The 18,574-nt window shown below is 41.0% G+C and overlaps 2 protein-coding genes across 2 annotated transcripts; one reads left to right on the top strand and one right to left on the bottom strand.

Moving 5' to 3' along the window:
- Positions 1-1,741: 1,741 nt before the first annotated feature.
- mon1a (MON1 secretory trafficking family member A) lies at positions 1,742-7,720 on the bottom strand. Its single transcript, XM_030777750.1, has 6 exons — positions 7,653-7,720; positions 6,803-6,955; positions 5,073-5,468; positions 3,652-4,417; positions 3,296-3,443; positions 1,742-2,966 (listed from the first exon to the last, which is right to left on the bottom strand). Exons 2-6 carry the CDS (start codon positions 6,930-6,932, stop codon positions 2,826-2,828), a joined length of 1,581 nt encoding a protein of 526 aa, XP_030633610.1. The 5' UTR covers positions 6,933-6,955; positions 7,653-7,720; the 3' UTR covers positions 1,742-2,825.
- Positions 7,721-8,518: 798 nt separating this feature from the next.
- traip (TRAF-interacting protein) lies at positions 8,519-12,741 on the top strand. Its single transcript, XM_030778617.1, has 15 exons — positions 8,519-8,616; positions 8,892-8,949; positions 9,170-9,256; positions 9,471-9,510; positions 9,641-9,768; positions 9,904-9,998; positions 10,464-10,577; positions 10,792-10,879; positions 11,092-11,181; positions 11,335-11,423; positions 11,613-11,768; positions 11,859-11,898; positions 12,057-12,173; positions 12,365-12,415; positions 12,625-12,741. Exons 1-15 carry the CDS (start codon positions 8,519-8,521, stop codon positions 12,739-12,741), a joined length of 1,368 nt encoding a protein of 455 aa, XP_030634477.1.
- Positions 12,742-18,574: the final 5,833 nt, after the last annotated feature.

Below are 18,574 nucleotides of genomic sequence, written 5' to 3'. Positions count from 1 at the left end.
ACAGCGCCTGAGTATACATATAAATAGCACTGATTGAGTAGCTAAACGTTCAAGGTCAATTAATTTAAAGGATTTGAACTGACTTTCCATTCGTTACGTTTAGCTGGACAGCGCCTCCGTTCAAACTGCAGAGTTTGAGAGCTGGCAGACAGCATGTTTTCACTATGTTTACTCTCGTAGTGACGCCTAGTTACAAAAATACAGGACAGCCTCATACATCATACGTCACTTTAATAGGACATGTCTAGCACTTGTCTAGTAAGCCTATTTAGTTATCCTGTTCGCGCGGTCTTCTGATAGCAAGATGAAATCCATAAATACAGAGATATGTCACATTTTATAAGATGTCAGACGTTTGTAACTTAAGAGAAACATGCATCTAACCGTGAGCAATCCAATATTTTTTATAACTTCAAATCATAGTTTCACTTCAGGTTATGCCCTGCTTGCCTCGGTCGTGGGTAAATTCTGGTGGAAGAGATTTAATGAAGACTGGCACACACGCATGATTGAAAGTTCAGTAATATAATTCACAGCCTGATTAACCTGAAGAACGAGGACGGTGGCTCTCGACGGGAACTGGAAGTAACTGGCAAAATCTACTTAATACAAAGTACATGGCTCTCTTTCCCAAGGAAGGCTTGCGGATCATAACAGCGTTCATAACAAGAGGTCTGAGATAATACACAAGGAATGTAATTTAAGAGGACCGATTTTTTTACAAGTGCCTGAGAAAAGCAGGCTACTCTCATCTCTCTCTTTTTTTTAATGTCATTTTTGTATTTCAGTAAAACGTGATCATTGATCATCATTAACACACGCATGTTTGCATCAAAATAATATCTCCAGAATATTCTCTGTTTATTTTCTTTGTTTAATATTTTACCATTTTGTGTATTATATCATGTTAAAAATGAAAGGTTGTTTCAGGAGCATCAGGTTCCCAAATGCAGCAAGACAAATAGCAAAGTTCTGTCAGATAAAAACAAATCATCAACGCGAACTGTAATGCAACTTAATACAAAATCTGTGTATTTCGTGCAGCCGTTGTTAACATGGACTATGGACAGCGAAACACAGACCACTCACCTGTTATAAATAATAAGTTCGAAAAGTTTCCGTTTGGCTCGCTGACAACGTTGTCTCAGTGCATATCCAACTTTCAGATTGAACGCGCAGACACTCCCCCGCGAGAGTTTACGTCAAACCAAATGATAACCCAGTGACCTTAATGTTAATAAACACTCTTCTGAATATTAAATGTTTCAACACATTAAATTTTATATTCTACAAGCAGATATCTCATATCACTCAATGAGGTGATAATTCTAGATCTCATTTCTGAGTCTCCGTTCGTACCGAAGAAGAGCATCTGGAGTGTACAAATGCTCCGCCCTCCAGGTTAAATCCGAAATTACACAACTGGATGGATTCATTTTTGTTGTACCAGTATTACTTACGATTTAGCGTGACTAAACACGAGTACAGCGACATGAATTATGGTATGGAAATTTGGCAGTAGGCTACACTATGCGTCCTATATCTTTAATTGTGCAATAAATCCTTGTGTTTTGCTCTCTTGAGTTTACTCCTTTATTTACCGGATTAAACGTCTGAACATGCGTATTGATGAGCGTCTCGCAGATTTTACGCTTCAATTTAACATCATTGTGTGCCTTTATGTATTCCAATATATAAAAATAACCTTAATAAACATTACCCACAAAGCAAAAAAGGGACATTTTAGCGACTGTTTTAGAGCTTTTATTAAATCATTTATTTACATTATTAGATAATATCCGACAAAGTCAGTAACAATCCCTAAAGCAAAAGTTCAGAAGTCAACACACATAGTGAATGGCTGTCATATAATAATCATAATGTACAAGCTATGATTCACACTGTAGTATTATATAGCTCTCCTACAGAAGTTAAGCCCAAGAACCTCACCCACTGTCAACAAATGGTACTGGCCTCTTTGTTTTAGACTAATCTGAAAAACAAGATCTAGACTTCAGATTACAAGTCTGAATTAATTACTGAACAAATTAAAAAAAAAAGGCAAAATCAAGAAAATGTCAGTCTAGAGAAAATCTCAGATTGAATGTTATTTTAGGATAAAACAACAGACTGCTGACTGGAGAACAGTCAGTACTCTGGTGATGTTGAAAGATTGGGATCCAGTAGGATACACAGTCTTACTTAGTGTTTCATAGCCACAATCAGTCAATGGAATGTCAACCAGCTGGAAGCATAGCGCCCTTAGGGGGATATTTCCCAGAAAAAGACACACTTAGTGTCTCCCTCACTGTTCACCTCAGTTCCTTATTCCTTTATTCCTATTTTCAGTAAATACAGGCAAATGTTAACATTTCAAATGTAAATTTTTTTGTTTTGGTTTAAAGTCTGCTTATCTAAAATAACATTGATTATTTCAGTTATGTTCCTAAATCAACTAACGACAGTGACAGGTCAGTTTTACCTAAAAGCCTATATGAGAAGCACCATCAGTAGCAGCGTTATCTCGTTATAGTCGAAGAGCTGACACAGGTAACTCCACCGTCACTGAGGCACCGCTGAGGGGTCTCAGCATATGGGCACCGTTTAAAGGTGTGATTCATCTATCCACATGCCTTGACCACTACAGGTGGAAACTGCTTGAGAATAGAGCTGAGAGTTTCATTACCTAGTGTTCACAAACAACCAACCCTACTGGATACCAGTCTACATGCAATATAAGATAACCCATTCTCAATTACAGCTGCATAATGTGAGCTCCTTTAGCCTGTCAGAGATTTGCTATAGCAGACTCCCAGGAAAAAGAGTCAGTAAGTTTGGGGGTTGAGGATAAATAGGCGGTCTTCCTCCTTCCGGATCCACTTCAGCAGTTTATTGACAGCAGAAACAGCCAATGCCTTTGTCCCCAGGGGACTAAAACAGAGGTAGAGCTCAAAACCACTTGTTACCTGGAAAAGGAGGAAAAGGTTTTGATAATATCAGTCACAGACAAAGAGTAGATTCGAACACAACACACAGATCACTAGCATCTGCTGAAGTTTGGACTCTTACAAAATGAATTAGTGGAATAGGACTACGGTAACTACATAATAACAATCATATTTATCAGTATTACTTTATGGAGCGCCGTTTAATCTCTCCTTCCTATCTTCAGCAAGCCATTTCTGATATTGTGAACATGTTGCCAGGGGCATCGAATGTATTTGCATTACTGTGTCGTGATATATTTAACGGCTGCGTTTAGTTTAATGTGAATGGCTGGGTACAGTAAGCTCACCCAGGCAAACAGGTTCTCCATTTCTCCACAGCGATAGATAGATCGGAGTGGACGTGTGGGATGGTGCAAACAGCTATGCAAAGACTGGTACAGTCCCATGAGCCTCTCCTGCTCCTCCACACTCTGGTATGGTACAGGGAGCTCAGGGCTTATGGGGAAAAATGAAGAGGGAATGGAGGGAAACAGGATGGGTGATTTAAAAAAGAAAAAAATAATCTCTGAATTATCAGAATCATCTGAATTATCAGAATAATCATACGTTCATAAATTCCGTCAACCGAATTAAGAATCATCTTTTTTTTTTTTTTTCATTAATATTCCATTAGTACAATCAAATGCAGTTTTCTTTTTCTTACCTGGTATAGAGCCCTGAGCTTTTGGACTTGTATACAAAATGCCTCAGTTCTGGGATGCCAACCTGGGAAACAGAATAAGTGGGGGCGCGCAGTGCCTCCTGCAGGACCTGGTAAGCGCTGCGTTTACGGAGGCGCTCAAGGAATCTGCGCTTGCAGTCTGACAGGTTGAAGAAGTCCTCTCTGTCGGTGGACACCAGGATGAGACAGAGATCTGAAGCAGGCTCCACATAGGAGATATGAGCATGAAAGAAACCAGCCGTGTTGAACTTGGGTAGGCAAACGGGCGTCCAACCCTCGCCTTCCCGAAAGGAAGAAGAGGAGTTCACCAAGTTGAAGAGCAAATGCAGGTCCATATGGTGTAGGAACTGATCTTTCTTCCTCACCAAGGTCACCAGCCTGTTCCCGGCGATCAAGATGGAGAAAACCAAGCTCTTGGCCTTGGCTGCCTGAAGGCTGGAGGAGACCACATCACGGGCAGAGCTGGACAGAGGCAAGCACATGACGGCGCTCAGAAGAAGGCCCGGGTCACGATCGAGCAGGCGGAGCAAGTTGTCGGTCAAGTGCTCGGATCCCGCCAGCAGGCGGCGTAGGTCGTAGTTCTGCTTGTGCTGGAAGACGTGGTTCAGCTGAGTCAGCGTTAACAAGCTGACGATCTGATAGTAGACGTACTGGAGCTCACGTGTCAACTCCCTGTCGGACTGAGCCGTCTTAGACACACCCACCAAGACAAGAGGACTTTTGTGAAGAAAGACCACTCTATAACCATCTGGAAAATCAATTTGGAAGAGCAACAGAATGTTTCAGGAAGATGTACATGTTTCACTGCACGTGTATCAAAGATATTTCAAACAGTTAGCCTACTTAGTCCTGTAAAAGGCTAAAGTTTACAATTGTTGATTTAAAATTGGAGGCACTTAATTATTGCCATCACTGCTTTCTTGCACAACTTCTGTGAGTTAACTTTGGGGAGTACAGTTTATATCTCTTAAAAACAAACCCCTGAGGCTTGTCACAGCAGAAAAATGCAATGCTGAAACTGGGGATCTCTACTTTTACTGATCTTTTTCATGACTCATTTACAAAATATGACAGCTAGGGGAACACTTTTATATATATATATATGTGTGTGTGTGTGTGTGTGTGTGTATGTATATATATATATATATATACATATATATGTATATGTGTGTGTATGTGTGTGTGTGTGTGTGTGTGTGTGTGTGTGTGTGCGTGTATACTTGAATTTTTTGTTAAACCAAGTGTTCTAATCATACAAAGACCTACTGAAATATGTTTGACTGAATGCTGAGCATATGAACATTGAGGTACCCTTATATTCTGTTCAGCAGAACTCAGCGACTGATAGACACGTCCAACTCCTTTCAGAGCAAGCCCCCTGCCACCCGCACGGCACCTCTCACCTGCATGGATGGAGCGGATGATGTTCCTCTCTGCCTCCACAAAGGACACGAGAGCCATCATCACCCCCATGGTGCTGGACAGAGCCTCCTCAGTTCCATAGCGGGAATAGATGGGCTTCCCGGCCTCGCTGAGGACGAACACGTGTTTCCTGTGATCCCGCCACGCTTCGCTCGTTATGTCTTCCTCCTTCGCCCTGACGCCGCGTTGAGATTCCTCCTCCTCTTTGACCGCGTCTTCATCTCTACCCTCCTCTCCTTCGTCCTCTTTCGCCTCCTCCCTCGGCTCCTCCAAAACTAAATCCTTCTCGCTCTTCTCCTCAGCTTGGGCCTCACTCTCCGCAGTCAGGTCTTCAAACGACTGGGCATGGACGAACATGGCGCGTTCCTGCCCAGCACCTGCCAAAGAAAGGAGACATCCTCACTGAAAACACAGGGCCAAAAGACATTGCTCTTGTCATAAAGCTTTAAACAGATGTTTGTTTAGATATTAGAAGGACAGGTTGTGATTCCCAAAAGGGACTTTTGAGAAGAAAACAGCTTACGAAAGTATTGCAAAACTTGTGATTTAAAGATGTTCGGAACATCGAGGCCTTAAATGATAATCAAAAAAGAAGAACAAATACGGCCTTGTAGCCTTGTAGCGCTTTCCTGTTGATGATTTAAACATAGGCAAAAGGCAGAGCTGTAAGAGGTAACAAAGCCTTTGCCTGTTTTGCTTGGAAAGGCAGTGACCCAGATTCCCAAAACGACTAAATGTTGATGGGAATACTCTGTCATTTGGGTCATACCGACCTTCGGAAAATGTTTTGAAAGTTAATCTTCATGATTAACTTTGCTGCTGCTGGAGTGAATCATGTAAAAAAATAAATAAATACATGGAATGTGTTTGATTATGTTTGTAGCATGAGGTGAGTTGATGGCCTACAAATCAAAATAAAGGATGACTTATTGGCCAATACCAATCAAACAGACACAAACTGACTACTACTTACCCTACAAAAGAGAAGAAAGTAGTAGATATCAACTGAAGCATTTACAAAATGTACTTTTTACTCTTATAAGCTTTCATAGATAGAAGACTGCATGGATTAGGACACATCGTCTCACAAACCAACCTTCTCATCAAACCCTGAACGTAATCTACAGGGATATTCCTTGCATGTGTCAACAGCAATTAAGCATGAAGTGAGTCACCTTTCATGAATTATGTTACTTATATGTTACTTATTGTAAGTAAGTGTCAGTGAGCATAGGAAAAACAGAGGAATTTTTTCAAAGGGAACCAGTATCTGGCAAGACACGAAAAGCAGGAAGCTCAGTAGACTGAAGAAAGAATAAATTAACTGTACCAAAAGTGTTATATGCATTCTAACAGGTCTATCTGTTTCAGCTCTCTGGAAACTCAAATTTAAAACTGCATTACATTACATACATGGCACTTATTATATACCACTGTACACAACCGTGCAATAGACATTAGTTATAAACACTTGATTCTATTCACTTGGGTTCATCTCCACTGGTGTAGTGATGTGTGGGAAGCATCTACACATGAGGTGTAGTCCTCACACAATTCACACAGTAAGTCAGGCTTGGAACCGCTGTATGACCGTACCATTCATAAAATGAAATAAGGTGGTGATAAGCAAGACAAACAAAAGGATGCCCTGACTGAACTTCCGCGCCATTCCATTTGTGTGTTGCTAAGACTTAAGCGGACCACTACTCACCTGGCTCCGTGCCCTCCACCAGCCCTGGAGTTGGACTGTCTGACCTGTCAAAGCGAAGGCGCTCCACTGGTACCAGGCTGCCATTCTGAACTTCCCAGGGGGCACTCTTATTGTGGACATCTGCAGCCATCACTGCACATCAGGGAAAACCCACTGAAACACAAGAGGCAATGTCTGGCACCAGAAGCTTATGTCAAGATCACTTTCAGAATAAAGCTGCAGGCATACATCCAAAACATGGGGGACTCCACGCATGGTCAAAATTACTTTACGTAATTAAATAATTATCTGAGAGTATTGAAAGGACTTAAATCCGGAAGCAAAATGTAATGTTAACAGTACAAACTGCTTATTTTAGTTTTGAAAACTGAATTTAGTTTACAAACTGCCTCAGTGTTTACTATCAGAAGTATCCTGACACTTACAGGAAATCACTACTACGGACGGGATCTGCAGTCACGGCTGGAAACAACCAAATTAAATCTGGCCGAATCGTCAGAACTCTCTTCCGACAGTAAATGCACTATACGCATGCGCGAAACAGTCTGTATTCAGAAGTATTTTCAGCGTTCGAATCATACTTATCTAAAGGTTTTTCAATCAGCAACAAGAGGGAAAACAGTAAAATTTTCGGACGTTCGCAATTATGCAACCGAAGCAACCAATGTAACAAGAAAGCTAATGTTGCTTAGCTAAGTTGCCTATGGCTATGTGAGGTTACAGTTCAAACGCGAGGAGCTCTATACTATCTACCACATCAGAGCTTTTCTGAGTTTGAAATTTTGGATAGGCTTTAATCCGGTGATACGCTATGCACGGTGGCTTCCTTAGTCGAAACTCACGACTGTACCTTTATTGATCCAAATCCATTGTAATGTGTTTCACTCGCCCTGGTTGTAAAAGAACGTAGCATCTGTCACAGAGGTCATGTCAGCGCAGAAGAACCCGCGTGGAATTGTGGGATATGAAGTTTTAAAGTTTCGTGAGTGCCTCGTCGTTGTTGGCCATTTAAAAAAACTATTAAGTCCGTCACATTGTAATCCGTGGCCCATTTTAGACTCATTGGTTAATGCGTGGTTTAAGCATAATAAAACAGTATTTGCGGAGTAAATTCTTTTTGTACATGATCCCTGCAGCTCTCCTCTGACAAATGTTAATATGGGCGACTGTTGATGACACCAGAAAAAGAGGGGTGGAGTCATTACGTTTGAACTGAGAGCGGCACCATTCTTCAGTCTTTACAGCATTTTGACTAGTTAGCTTAAAATTAAATGAAGTTTGTTGTCACATGGGATAACATGAGCAACGGAATTAATACGACTATTTAAACAACAATAGCAGATTACAGGTAGGTTGAAATAAACGGCTGCTCAGTCATTTTGTTCAGACTGTGTCGTAAATTAAAATGAAACTGAGGTAGGGTATACAGTTGGTTGGACAAGATAGCTAACGTTAGCATCTTGGTCACATTTGTTATGATCATATAACAGGGTTACACAACATCATAACTTACTATATGCAGTAACATTAGCCATTTTTAGTGGCCTGTGTTGCACGCTGTATCCTTAGTTACATGTTGATACACCAAAGGCTTGCCTCCGCTTGAAGTTTAAGAGGAAAATTGCATAATGTCTTGTGGAAAATGGATTGGCTACACATTCCATTGTTAAGCTGGTGACAGAAAAATGTGAACAAATTTTCCAGAATCCCTCAAACATGCCCATTCGAGCTTACTGTACCATTTGCTCGGATTTCTTCGACAACTCAAGAGATGTGGCTGCAATTCATTGTGGTCACACTTTTCATTATGCATGGTGAGTTACTGTGTTTACGATGCCTTTCCTTATGTGCTTATTCATGGTAACTGTAGACATACGTTATTTTCATAGTGATTCACACTATAATACTCTTCCATATCTATAAACTACACGTTGAGTAGTGATGCATCAGGGATTGAATCTGTAATTGAAAATTAAGGAATTCATTATTCGCATCTCAACTGTAAGTGTGTGCTATGTTTGAATGTTATTCCCCTTATATGTTAATGCAAGCAATAATGTAATGTATGTTGCATGATTCCTCATGAAAGCCTTCTCCAGTGGTTCCAGTCTGCCCCAAACAAAACTTGTCCACAGTGTAGAAAACAGGTAAGAGTCCTCACAAGGTTTTTGTGGTATTCTCGACTTGCTGTGCTTATTGGTGCAAATATTTTCAGTCTTCTTTTCATGTTAAGCTTTCGTGTGAGTAAATGAAATAATGTTGTTAATTAATTATCCTCATCTGATGAGAGCATCGTATGAAGCCAGACCTATATCAGGTTTTACCTCTCTCTTTTTTTTTTTTCTTTTTTTTTTCCCCTTAAATTAGGTCAGCACGAGACATATCATCAGTAAGCTGTTCTTTGATATTGCAGCAGAAGATGAGGGATCTGCATTGGACCCTGAAAGCTTGCAGGTGAAAATCTGTGACTGCCCCTCCTAATGCTTTTCCAGATCAAAATGCATAAGTCTTAATATTGAAAAAAAAAGCCAAAGATTTGAAGCGTTTCAACCTTAGACATGCTTGAAGGATTTCAGCATTTCACAGTATCTGAGGCTGATTTTTTGGGCTGGTAGCTGTACATTTTAGGGTAACTGATCGTGTGCCCTGCTTGTATTTTGTCTTTCAGAATGAGGTAGACAGACTTAAGGCAGTTTTAAATGGCAAAGGTAAGACAGAAAACTAAAATGCGTCCTTTTTTTTTTATAGAATTTGGATGAAACATAGAGAGTCTCCACAGAATTGCTTTTTTTTTTCTCTTGCAAAGTAATATTGAAGCATGTTGACTCTTTGTCACAGAGAGAGACTGGCGGGACAAACAGAAAGTTGTTGAATCCCTAAAAGACACAATCGAGAAGCAGAAAGTGGACCTGGACAAACTAAGAAAGGAAATCGGAGAAAAAGAGATGCTTTGTTCTGCTCTTAGGGTATGTGAATTTCTCCTACATTATGTTAGAATTGCTAGATCTGTTAAAGCTCAGTATTTGCAAAAAAAAAAAAAAAAAAGAATTAAGATAAACGGATTTTAACTGAATGTCAACCTGGTTCTCGAAACCATGTAGAAACAGATGAAATACTTGGAGAGTCAGCAGAATGAGACACAGGCGGCCAAAGAGGAGGCAAGACGCCTCAGGATCAAGATGAAAACCTACGAGAGGTAAATCCTTACATGAGCCGCGCAGCTCCTCAACGAAAAACATGACTCAGTAGTGAAAAGCAATTCAACCCAGTTATATTTTTCTTTAATCATATTGATCCTATATAGATTTTTTTTCCCCAAATACCAGAGGTTGTGTGATTCATAAATTCATTTCCAAACCATCTTATGTCATAAGGTAAATTATCTTATAAAAGTGATGTAAGGTCATATTTTATGTCGTTAAGTTGATGTGGTCAACCAACCATCCTCTCCCAGCTCTTATTTAACACGCCTAATTCAGATAAAGACGTTCGCGAGTTGGCTTAGGACTGTGAAATTAGACCTGGAGCAAAATCCTGCAGAAGATATATCACCATCCCAAACAAATAGAACATTCATCACATGCCACGTGTGTGATGTATACTGTCGGTATGTGTGCAAATAGTGTTGTTTGTCTACATGCTGTGTGTTTCTGTCATGCAGTTTGGATGTAGTGCTACAGGGCCAGAGAGCAGAGGTGGAGGCCATGATCACAGATATGGGAGTGGGCCAGTCTGCTGTGGAGCAGCTGTCCATATACTGCATCTCTCTCAAAAAGTAAGATAAAAACAGCTTCCTGTGTGATTTTTTTTTTTTTTTTAAGCCTTGTCATGGGTTGGCAAGGAGACAAAGTTTCCTTGTTTTCTGATAGTTGAGATGAAAGGAAAAAAAAATAGTAAAATGATTAATAAAATCTAATCATTATTTATTCATAAATAATAAAAAGTATTAGACTGTTGAGGAAGCCACTGCGCCATTTTTCCGTCCGCAGAGAATATGACACCTTGAAAGGGAATCTCAAATCCTCGAATGAAATGTGTGAGAAGCTGAAAAGGGAAGTGCTCTCCTCCAATAATAAGGTACTTTACTTTTCCTTCCTTCATGGACAGTAGAAAAAGTTCAGCTTTAGTCTCTGTAAGAAAAGATCTCCTCTGTGATTCACAGTAGATGCGTTTCTGCGCGCGGTCTCTGTCGGGTCTTTGGTCTTTTCCCGCAGTAGTACCAAAGATTCATTCGGTCTGAGATGAGACGACCGAATGAGGCTAATGTCGACTGGCTTTTTTGTCTTCAGTTACAGAAAGTCACGCTAGAGATGAACAAGACCAAAGAGGATATGAAGGCGGTCCAGAACGACTTGACAAATGCAGACAAAGAGATCATGGTAAAGAAAAAAAAAAAAAATAGTCTAAGCTGTTGGTCTTATCTAACTGTTTGATTATGGAACGATTAAAATTGCTGGGGCTCTATTGTGGCACTGCCAGTCAGGATACTGTGAATTGCGTTAGTGATATATTTGTGTGTGACCTGGTGACAGAGCCTTAAGAAGAAAGTGGAAATCCTTCAGAAGACCCTGAGTACCCCAACACGGACCAATGAGGCCATCAGCAGGCTGATCTTTGAGAGGTACATGGTGTCACTGAAAGAATCGCAGCAAAGCTTTCTGGGCTCAAAGTCCTGGAATTCCTCATGAGTTTCTAACTTCGGCCCAACATGAGTTTCTAACTTCGGCCTGACAGTGCACGTGCAGGGTTGACCCTTACTAATCCTTCCACTGATTGGTTATTTGGTTGATTGATTGATTGATTTTCTCAGCCCTGCTCCTATGGAGCTGAAGCCTCCCCGTCTTCACCCGCCTACCGACAGTCAGGACATTGATCTCAATATAACGTTTGACGTCAGTACGCCGGACCACGTGGAGAAGAAAACAGCCCTCGTCCCGAATAAGAAGATGCGTCTGGACCCCTCAGTGTGAGTTTTTACACTGTGTAGAGTATGATGTTGAAAGTGTGAGGGCACAAAACAATATGAATGTTTTTTTCTTGTTTGGTTGTCTTGCAGAGCAACAACAAAAAACTCTGAAAATGCGTTTGGAAACAAGGTATTTGTCATTCTGTTACTTTAGTGTCCCAGGTTGACAACTACAAGTCCTGTGAACATCAAAGCTGACTAATATCAATTCTGAATCATATTTATTTTGTTTTAGTAGCTTATGTAGATTGCACTTATCTCCTTATGTATTGCTGTTTTCACCTGCAGAACTCCCATGTCAAAGAGGAGGATGTCTCTCTGGAACCACTGTTCCGGAACTCTCTGCTCTTTAGGAAGAAGACTTTTGGAAGCATGTTAGATCCTCAGAGCAGCAGACCTGGAGCTGTGAGTGATTTTTCTCACACACGCACACACACACACACACACACACACACACACTTGTCTTTGTTTAATCATATACGTACCTGTATTTGCCTGCACGTGCCTGGTAGAGAGATGCCCACGCTTTCAGACAGACTGCAGTAAGCTTTCTCATAAAGGTCTCACCCTTTTTACTCTGTTGTGGTTTATTTAAGGTAAGAACTGGCTACGATGGACTGGGAGGAAGGACCAAATTTTTCCAGCCTGTATCCTCATGTGAAACTTTACAGTATGCATAAGTGTCGTTTACTAGGCTAGTAGTAGAAGATCTTTAATCTGGCCTGGTCACACATGTAGCAGTTATTTAATCTGGTCAATTAGATAGCACTTTGTTTTTTTTTTGCAAGTCATAATCAATTCTTTCTGTAAAAATCATCAATCTGTTTTTTTTCCTTAACTCCGTTGTCTGTCCCAGTCTCCACTGTCTGAGATTCGGCCGTTGGTGGTGAAGGCAAAGAGAAAGAAGGTATCGCGGCCCGCGGGGGGAAAGTTTCCCACCAGTCTGCCCACACTAGATGCTTTCCTGGAATGATCTTTATCTTCCGCCCACTACTTTTATGATTATTATGGTCACATTTATATGTGGGCAAACTCTACCGCAGCATTTTAAGTGGATATAAAAGGTGTACTTATCTGTGTACGTCCTTAAAGAGCCAATGGAACTCTTAAGGCTGCTAGCAGCGACTCTTTTGCAGTTGAAAGACGCACTGTTTTCCCCTGTTCATCAAACACAGAGTGTTTAGCGAAGGGTATTGTAATCATTGATGGAGTGAAAGGTAGCAGTGATGCTGTGGTGTTGTGTCTTCTCTGTCTCGGTGTCAGCTATGACTTGAGTGCTGGAATGCGAAGTTTTTACTCTGTGTCACGATGTGAAATCCAGACCATGACCTGTGACTCATTCAGTTGTATTTATTTCCTTTCACTCTTGTGTGAGTATGTGTGAGTGTTTGTGTGTGTGTGTGTGTGTATTTGTTTGTTTGTTTGTCACCTATGTGATGAATAGTGTATTCTTTCATCACATAACAGATCATCACATAGCACATTTATTTTTGATATTTTGATTTCTTCTACAGGATGTACAGAATGCCATCTTTATGTGTGCTCTCTCGTGTCATATTTTTTTTTGTCTGTATATTTGAAAGAGTCTAGTTAGAGACTGAACGGTAATAAACTATAGTTTCCTTCACGACTGCATTGTGAGATTCATCCGGTTTAGTTCTGCTGATATTCATTTTCTTCTCAAATGGAGTTAACCAGCATTGGGGGGAGGGAAGAACAAAGCATTGTGATGTTGCTTTTCTATTTTCACCCAACAATTTGTTCTCTACTAGAAATGCCATTTTCAAAAGCAGCATTTCAGCTACCCCGTTGACATTCTAGTAACTCCAGTCTCAGATTCAGTGCACTTTTTTACTAGATTTTAGAGGGTGTTACTTCTGAGCTCATCCAGTGCCAGTTTTGAACACATTTGGAACTCACTGAAATACACTGAACGTACATGGAGGACAAAAGAAGATATGAGCTTGTGCCAGTCTTGATAGATATTTTTGCAGTTCATTCCTGTCACCAGTAGAGGGAGCTGAAAGCCTTTGTTAAAGCCGGAGCCCTGAGTGCTCATGACTCAGGAAATGCCAACAGCTCATGTGGGATTTCCTGTTGGTACATAGTTCCAAATGCGTAGTTCATCACTGGCGCTACCAGCCACCACGTACAACATTTTTCCCCCAGTCATTATTAATCATAATATTTTGTACTCACTGGAGAGTGCAAAAAGTACAGAAACACTGGAAAAAATGACTTGGCATATCTGAGTAATTTGTTTGGGTTAGTCCTGCGATTTTTTTTTTTTTTTTTTTTTGATCTACAAAAATAGTTTTAGAAAATAATATTTTATGTTGTTCATAACTTATCTGAGCCAGTCCCAGTGACCGCGTGTCTCTTGTCAGTGGGTTCCTGACTCTCTGCATGTTTAGCTCTGGCAGTGGGCTGTTATGCATTTCAGAGAGCCTGCTTTCACTCCTGGGCCCAGTGTGGTGGGGTTCAGGTTTGGAAGACAGGGACAGGAAATGTCTGGTCAGTCTACTCAGCGGCTGCTTAAGCTCACCTAGATATAGATTTTAACCGAACATTTATTTATATCGAATAAGCCTCTTATTGTTGACTGACATACCACTGCAATACATATAAATGCATTATGTGTATTATTCAGGTTTATGTTCATTCATTTGATACCCCAAGTACCATATTGCAGACTATATTTCATTTTAGAGAAGGGTATTGATGCGTGTCAGAGAATACCGCACAGGGAATAAAGAGTCATTAAGAGAAGGTCACCTTGGAATATCCATTTAGAGCAGACACCGAATTATTTTTCCAATCATAAGCTCTGACTCAAAAGCAACAGAGGGTCTTTTTAGGCCCCTTCTTTTCTATAGGGTGTTATCAGAGGAATAAAGACAGGTTTTGGGGTATTTCCAGTCTCTTATTGGAATCTAATGTCTAGACTACCTGCTTCATTATGACGGAAATTGCTGGAAGGGCTTCCATCGAGCTGAGAGGCCACTCAAGAGCCTGAATCATAGAGGGAAAAAAAAAAAACGTATCTCTGATGTCGTGATTACCCATCTCCTGAGCCTCTTAGGTGAATGAGTGGTTTTCATCTTATGGGGGGGGAATATTGTTGGACCTTGTGTTGTTTTGTTTGTAAGCACCAAGCACCACCCTTTTTTTTCCCCCCCTCTCCTTTGGCACACACAAAAAACACAGCTGTGCACCAAACAGCTGTGAATCTGTCTTTTTTTTTTTTTTTTTGTCAGTCTATTTCTCCCCCTACTGTTCCACCTTTTCAGGTTAGTCCGCACCACGTGCGAGCAAGCACACCCTCTGAGAATTAAGGTCAAGGCGCACTGAAGGAGAGACGAGCTGTAAGATTGATTTTTCTCTCAGCGCTTTTCCTCAAAGGGTGTATTCATTTCCAGCGTAACTGGTAAAATGGATGACGCAATTTTCTGACAATATGAACGGTAGCCGTTTTTTTTTTTTTTTTTCCTCCTCTTCTGTGATATGATTTTTACTTTTGTTATCTACCTGTTTCGTTTTAACCGTAGCATCTGTTTCACAGGCTTGGCAAGAAGATGACTGTAGAACAGGATTATTTATTTTCAGGATGTTTGACGTTACAGGGTTCCCAGAATTGTAATTCACTTCATACATCATAAATCACAGATTTTTTTTTATAATTTACATCATAAACTAGGGAGCGTGGCTTCTTTTTACTGACTGAACAAATGGAGAGAGGAAATAGAGTGAACTGAAGATTGACTGTTTGTACATCAATGCCCCCGGTCTTCAACAACTGAGCGAAACAACCTTGCCTCACAGAACCAATATCTCAACTCACAGCTTGACAAGCTCACATTTTCCTATTCTAATTAAAACTTGTAAAACACCTTACTGAAAAACCGAGTCGCGAGCACACCTCAGTGCGCAACACCGTGGCTTTTATTTCTCCTTCTGTGTGTTTGTTGTTATTTCTTTCAGTCTTGTACAGTTGCTCCATTTTCCACCCTACGTTCCACCCTCACGCCTTCAGCCACCGCACTTCACACATCACAAAACACCGTACAGAGATCCTGTACAGTGCTTATCCACTGCATTACATCACAACCTCTCATGTTCTTAAGTAAGAGTTAGATGTAAATGAATATGCTTTTCTAATGACTTTTTAATTAAGGACATAAGTGCAGTGACTTTTAACAATCAGTCTGCATTGATGGACTGATCATACAGTGGGATAGTTTCTCTCCTCTTTGGATACCATATTATCATAGATATAAGAACTATCTGTTGCTACAAAGACACACTGGTAATTAATGGAGTCATATCTATGTGTGAAACTTATCTTATGGACGTCTGGCCTGCCTCTGAAGGCCTGGAGTGATGGGACAAACCATTACCAGCAGCTATTAGACTGTTAGTCTGTGCCACACACTTCTCAGGCTCAGCCGGCCTGATTCATGGCCTTTAATTGTTTTCATTTGCTTAATGAATCTTGAAGAGATTAGATAGAAACTTGTTTTATGACGTGCCGGTTCCCTGGGAAAGAGCTGAGGTTATGCTGGAGACACTCTACATCAGGGTACGTCCAATCTCTTTACAGACCCTTCAAAGTCGATTTTGTGGAAGCAAAGTGTTATTGGAATTGACCCCTCACACAGCTCTCTCAATCTGTTCTGCCCCCCCCCCCCCACCACCACCACATATGACCCTTTTTACGAAGCTTAATGACTATTACTTTAAGCTGAAATGAACAGAATCGATCATGTCTAAAATCCAGTCAGGTTGTACATTGATTTTGTGCCTTATATTAAACGTGTATATCGGAGGACACGTGATACCGCCTCTGAATATTGCATGTAAGGCTTTGTGGAGCGGAAACACTGGATTCTTTAGCCGAGCTGGATTTTGAATCCATCCTATCCCAACGAGAACCCAAGTCTTAACTCTGCTAGTGATAGCACTTCCTGTGTAAGCACTAAGCCAACCTTGAGTGTAAACATCTGCTCCTAATTTGGATCTGCCTCTCTCAGGCTCTGTTTAAAAGAGACTCGGGGTGTTTACACAGGGCCAGCGGGGGCCTGGCAGTCTTTTTGGTCCGGTGCCAGAAAAGCATGTGAACCAGGCAGATTCACAGGGGCTGGGAGGACTGTCGGTAACCCCTGTGAACCACACATTTCCTCTGCGGTCAGCTGTGAAGAGACCTCCGTTCGGACCTGCTCACCCCGGCGGAGTAGGAGTCAGGACGCAAGAGAAAAAGCCCCTACGGTTCAGGGGGGAGATTTCCATTTGTGCTTGAGGCTGCTGTTTTGTCTCTGACTCCTATCTTGTTAGATGGAACAACCATGCTGGATGCGTGTGATTTCCTGTCTCTGAATGATTTGGCTGACATGGTGTGACCTCAAGAGGGCAGTGTGTCCTGAAAAGACTTTGGGGGGAAAAAAAAAAAGCCAAAAATCTTCCTCAGCGATTTAAAATGAATATTTAAACAGTTTAAAAGCCCTGACCGGACTGGAGAACTGCAAAGACTCTATTACACAGCACCGCATAGAAACTTTTTTGAAAATCTCGCTCAGTGTATCCATACTTCCCTCTGTGAGAAGTGCTTTTCTTTGTTCCGAGTTCTTTTTACACATGGTTTGAGAGAGAGAGAGAGAAGAGACTATCTCCATCAGTCATGGAGTACTGCTATTATTAATGTTGGAGACAAAGTTAGGATAGAGAGGAACAAAGCACGACTCAGAATGTGGGTCACATGGTCCAGAAACGCTCAGAGCTGGATCTTTGTGTGGCGCTTGTCTTCTTGTCTCTGACGTTGGGTTTTTGTCTCTCAGAGGTCATTTGCCGTCCACATCAGCAGTCCACATCCTGCCTCACAATGTATTTTTAAACTGTGTGGAGAATGCTTGGGAGGAGACATTACCACAGACAAATGAATATGATAAGTACTGAGACAGAACATCTGTAAACAGGAAAGACCACTACCGAATGATTATGGGGTCTCTTTCTCATTGAAACACCAATGTCAATGAGGGACACCAAATAGCTTTTTCAAATTCAAGAGCTCAGTACATACGGTATACGTTGTTTTTCATGTGTGTTAGTCCACAGGGCTAATAAAGCACATATGTATTTAGAAAATAAGAAGGTAATTTCAGTATCTGTTTTATGATTAATTTATTTGCTATTTACTTTGTCTTTTCAAAAGTTGTGTGCCTGCAAAATATTTTTATTTCTTTTTTTTTTGGGGGGGGGGGGGGGGGGGGTAGTGTCTTTCCAGTGATGAGAGAAGCTGTAGATGTCAGAGGTCTTGTCTAAGCTGCTGGCATGTTGACTCTGTGGTAGCTGACAGGTTTTAGGAGAGTTTCTATGTCCAGTTAGGTCCTGGGAAATCCCTCCAAATCCCACTCATACGCCTTGACCTTTACAGGGCTCATGATTGTTGTTTTTTCTGTGCTTATTTAAAGGTCAAAGGTAATTTATCCCAGATCAAGACACAGCTGCAATCGTAACTCATTAATAAACATCTACAATAGTCTCTGGTCAAACAGGACTGTTCTCAGCCTTTGTTGAAATACCAGTACAGTGCAGATACACCTCCATACAGAAAGAACAGCATAGTACTGAAATGTTTTGGGCAATCCACCCTCAAAATGAAACACAGAAATAGAAGCGAGCTTGAGGAAGAAGTAGAGCAGGATTTGGAAAGAGTGGAAAAAGTTTAATGGTTTCTTGCCCCACCCTTACTGTGTCTACAGTCCTTGTGATCGGAGTCGTGTCTAGGCCTGTCTGCTTTGTGACACAGCTGA

Source organism: Chanos chanos, chromosome 6 (assembly GCF_902362185.1).
Source record: "Chanos chanos chromosome 6, fChaCha1.1, whole genome shotgun sequence".
Classification (NCBI taxonomy): domain Eukaryota; kingdom Metazoa; phylum Chordata; class Actinopteri; order Gonorynchiformes; family Chanidae; genus Chanos; species Chanos chanos.
Note: the sequence above shows the minus strand (reverse complement) of the source record. Positions and strands in the feature narration are given on the sequence as shown.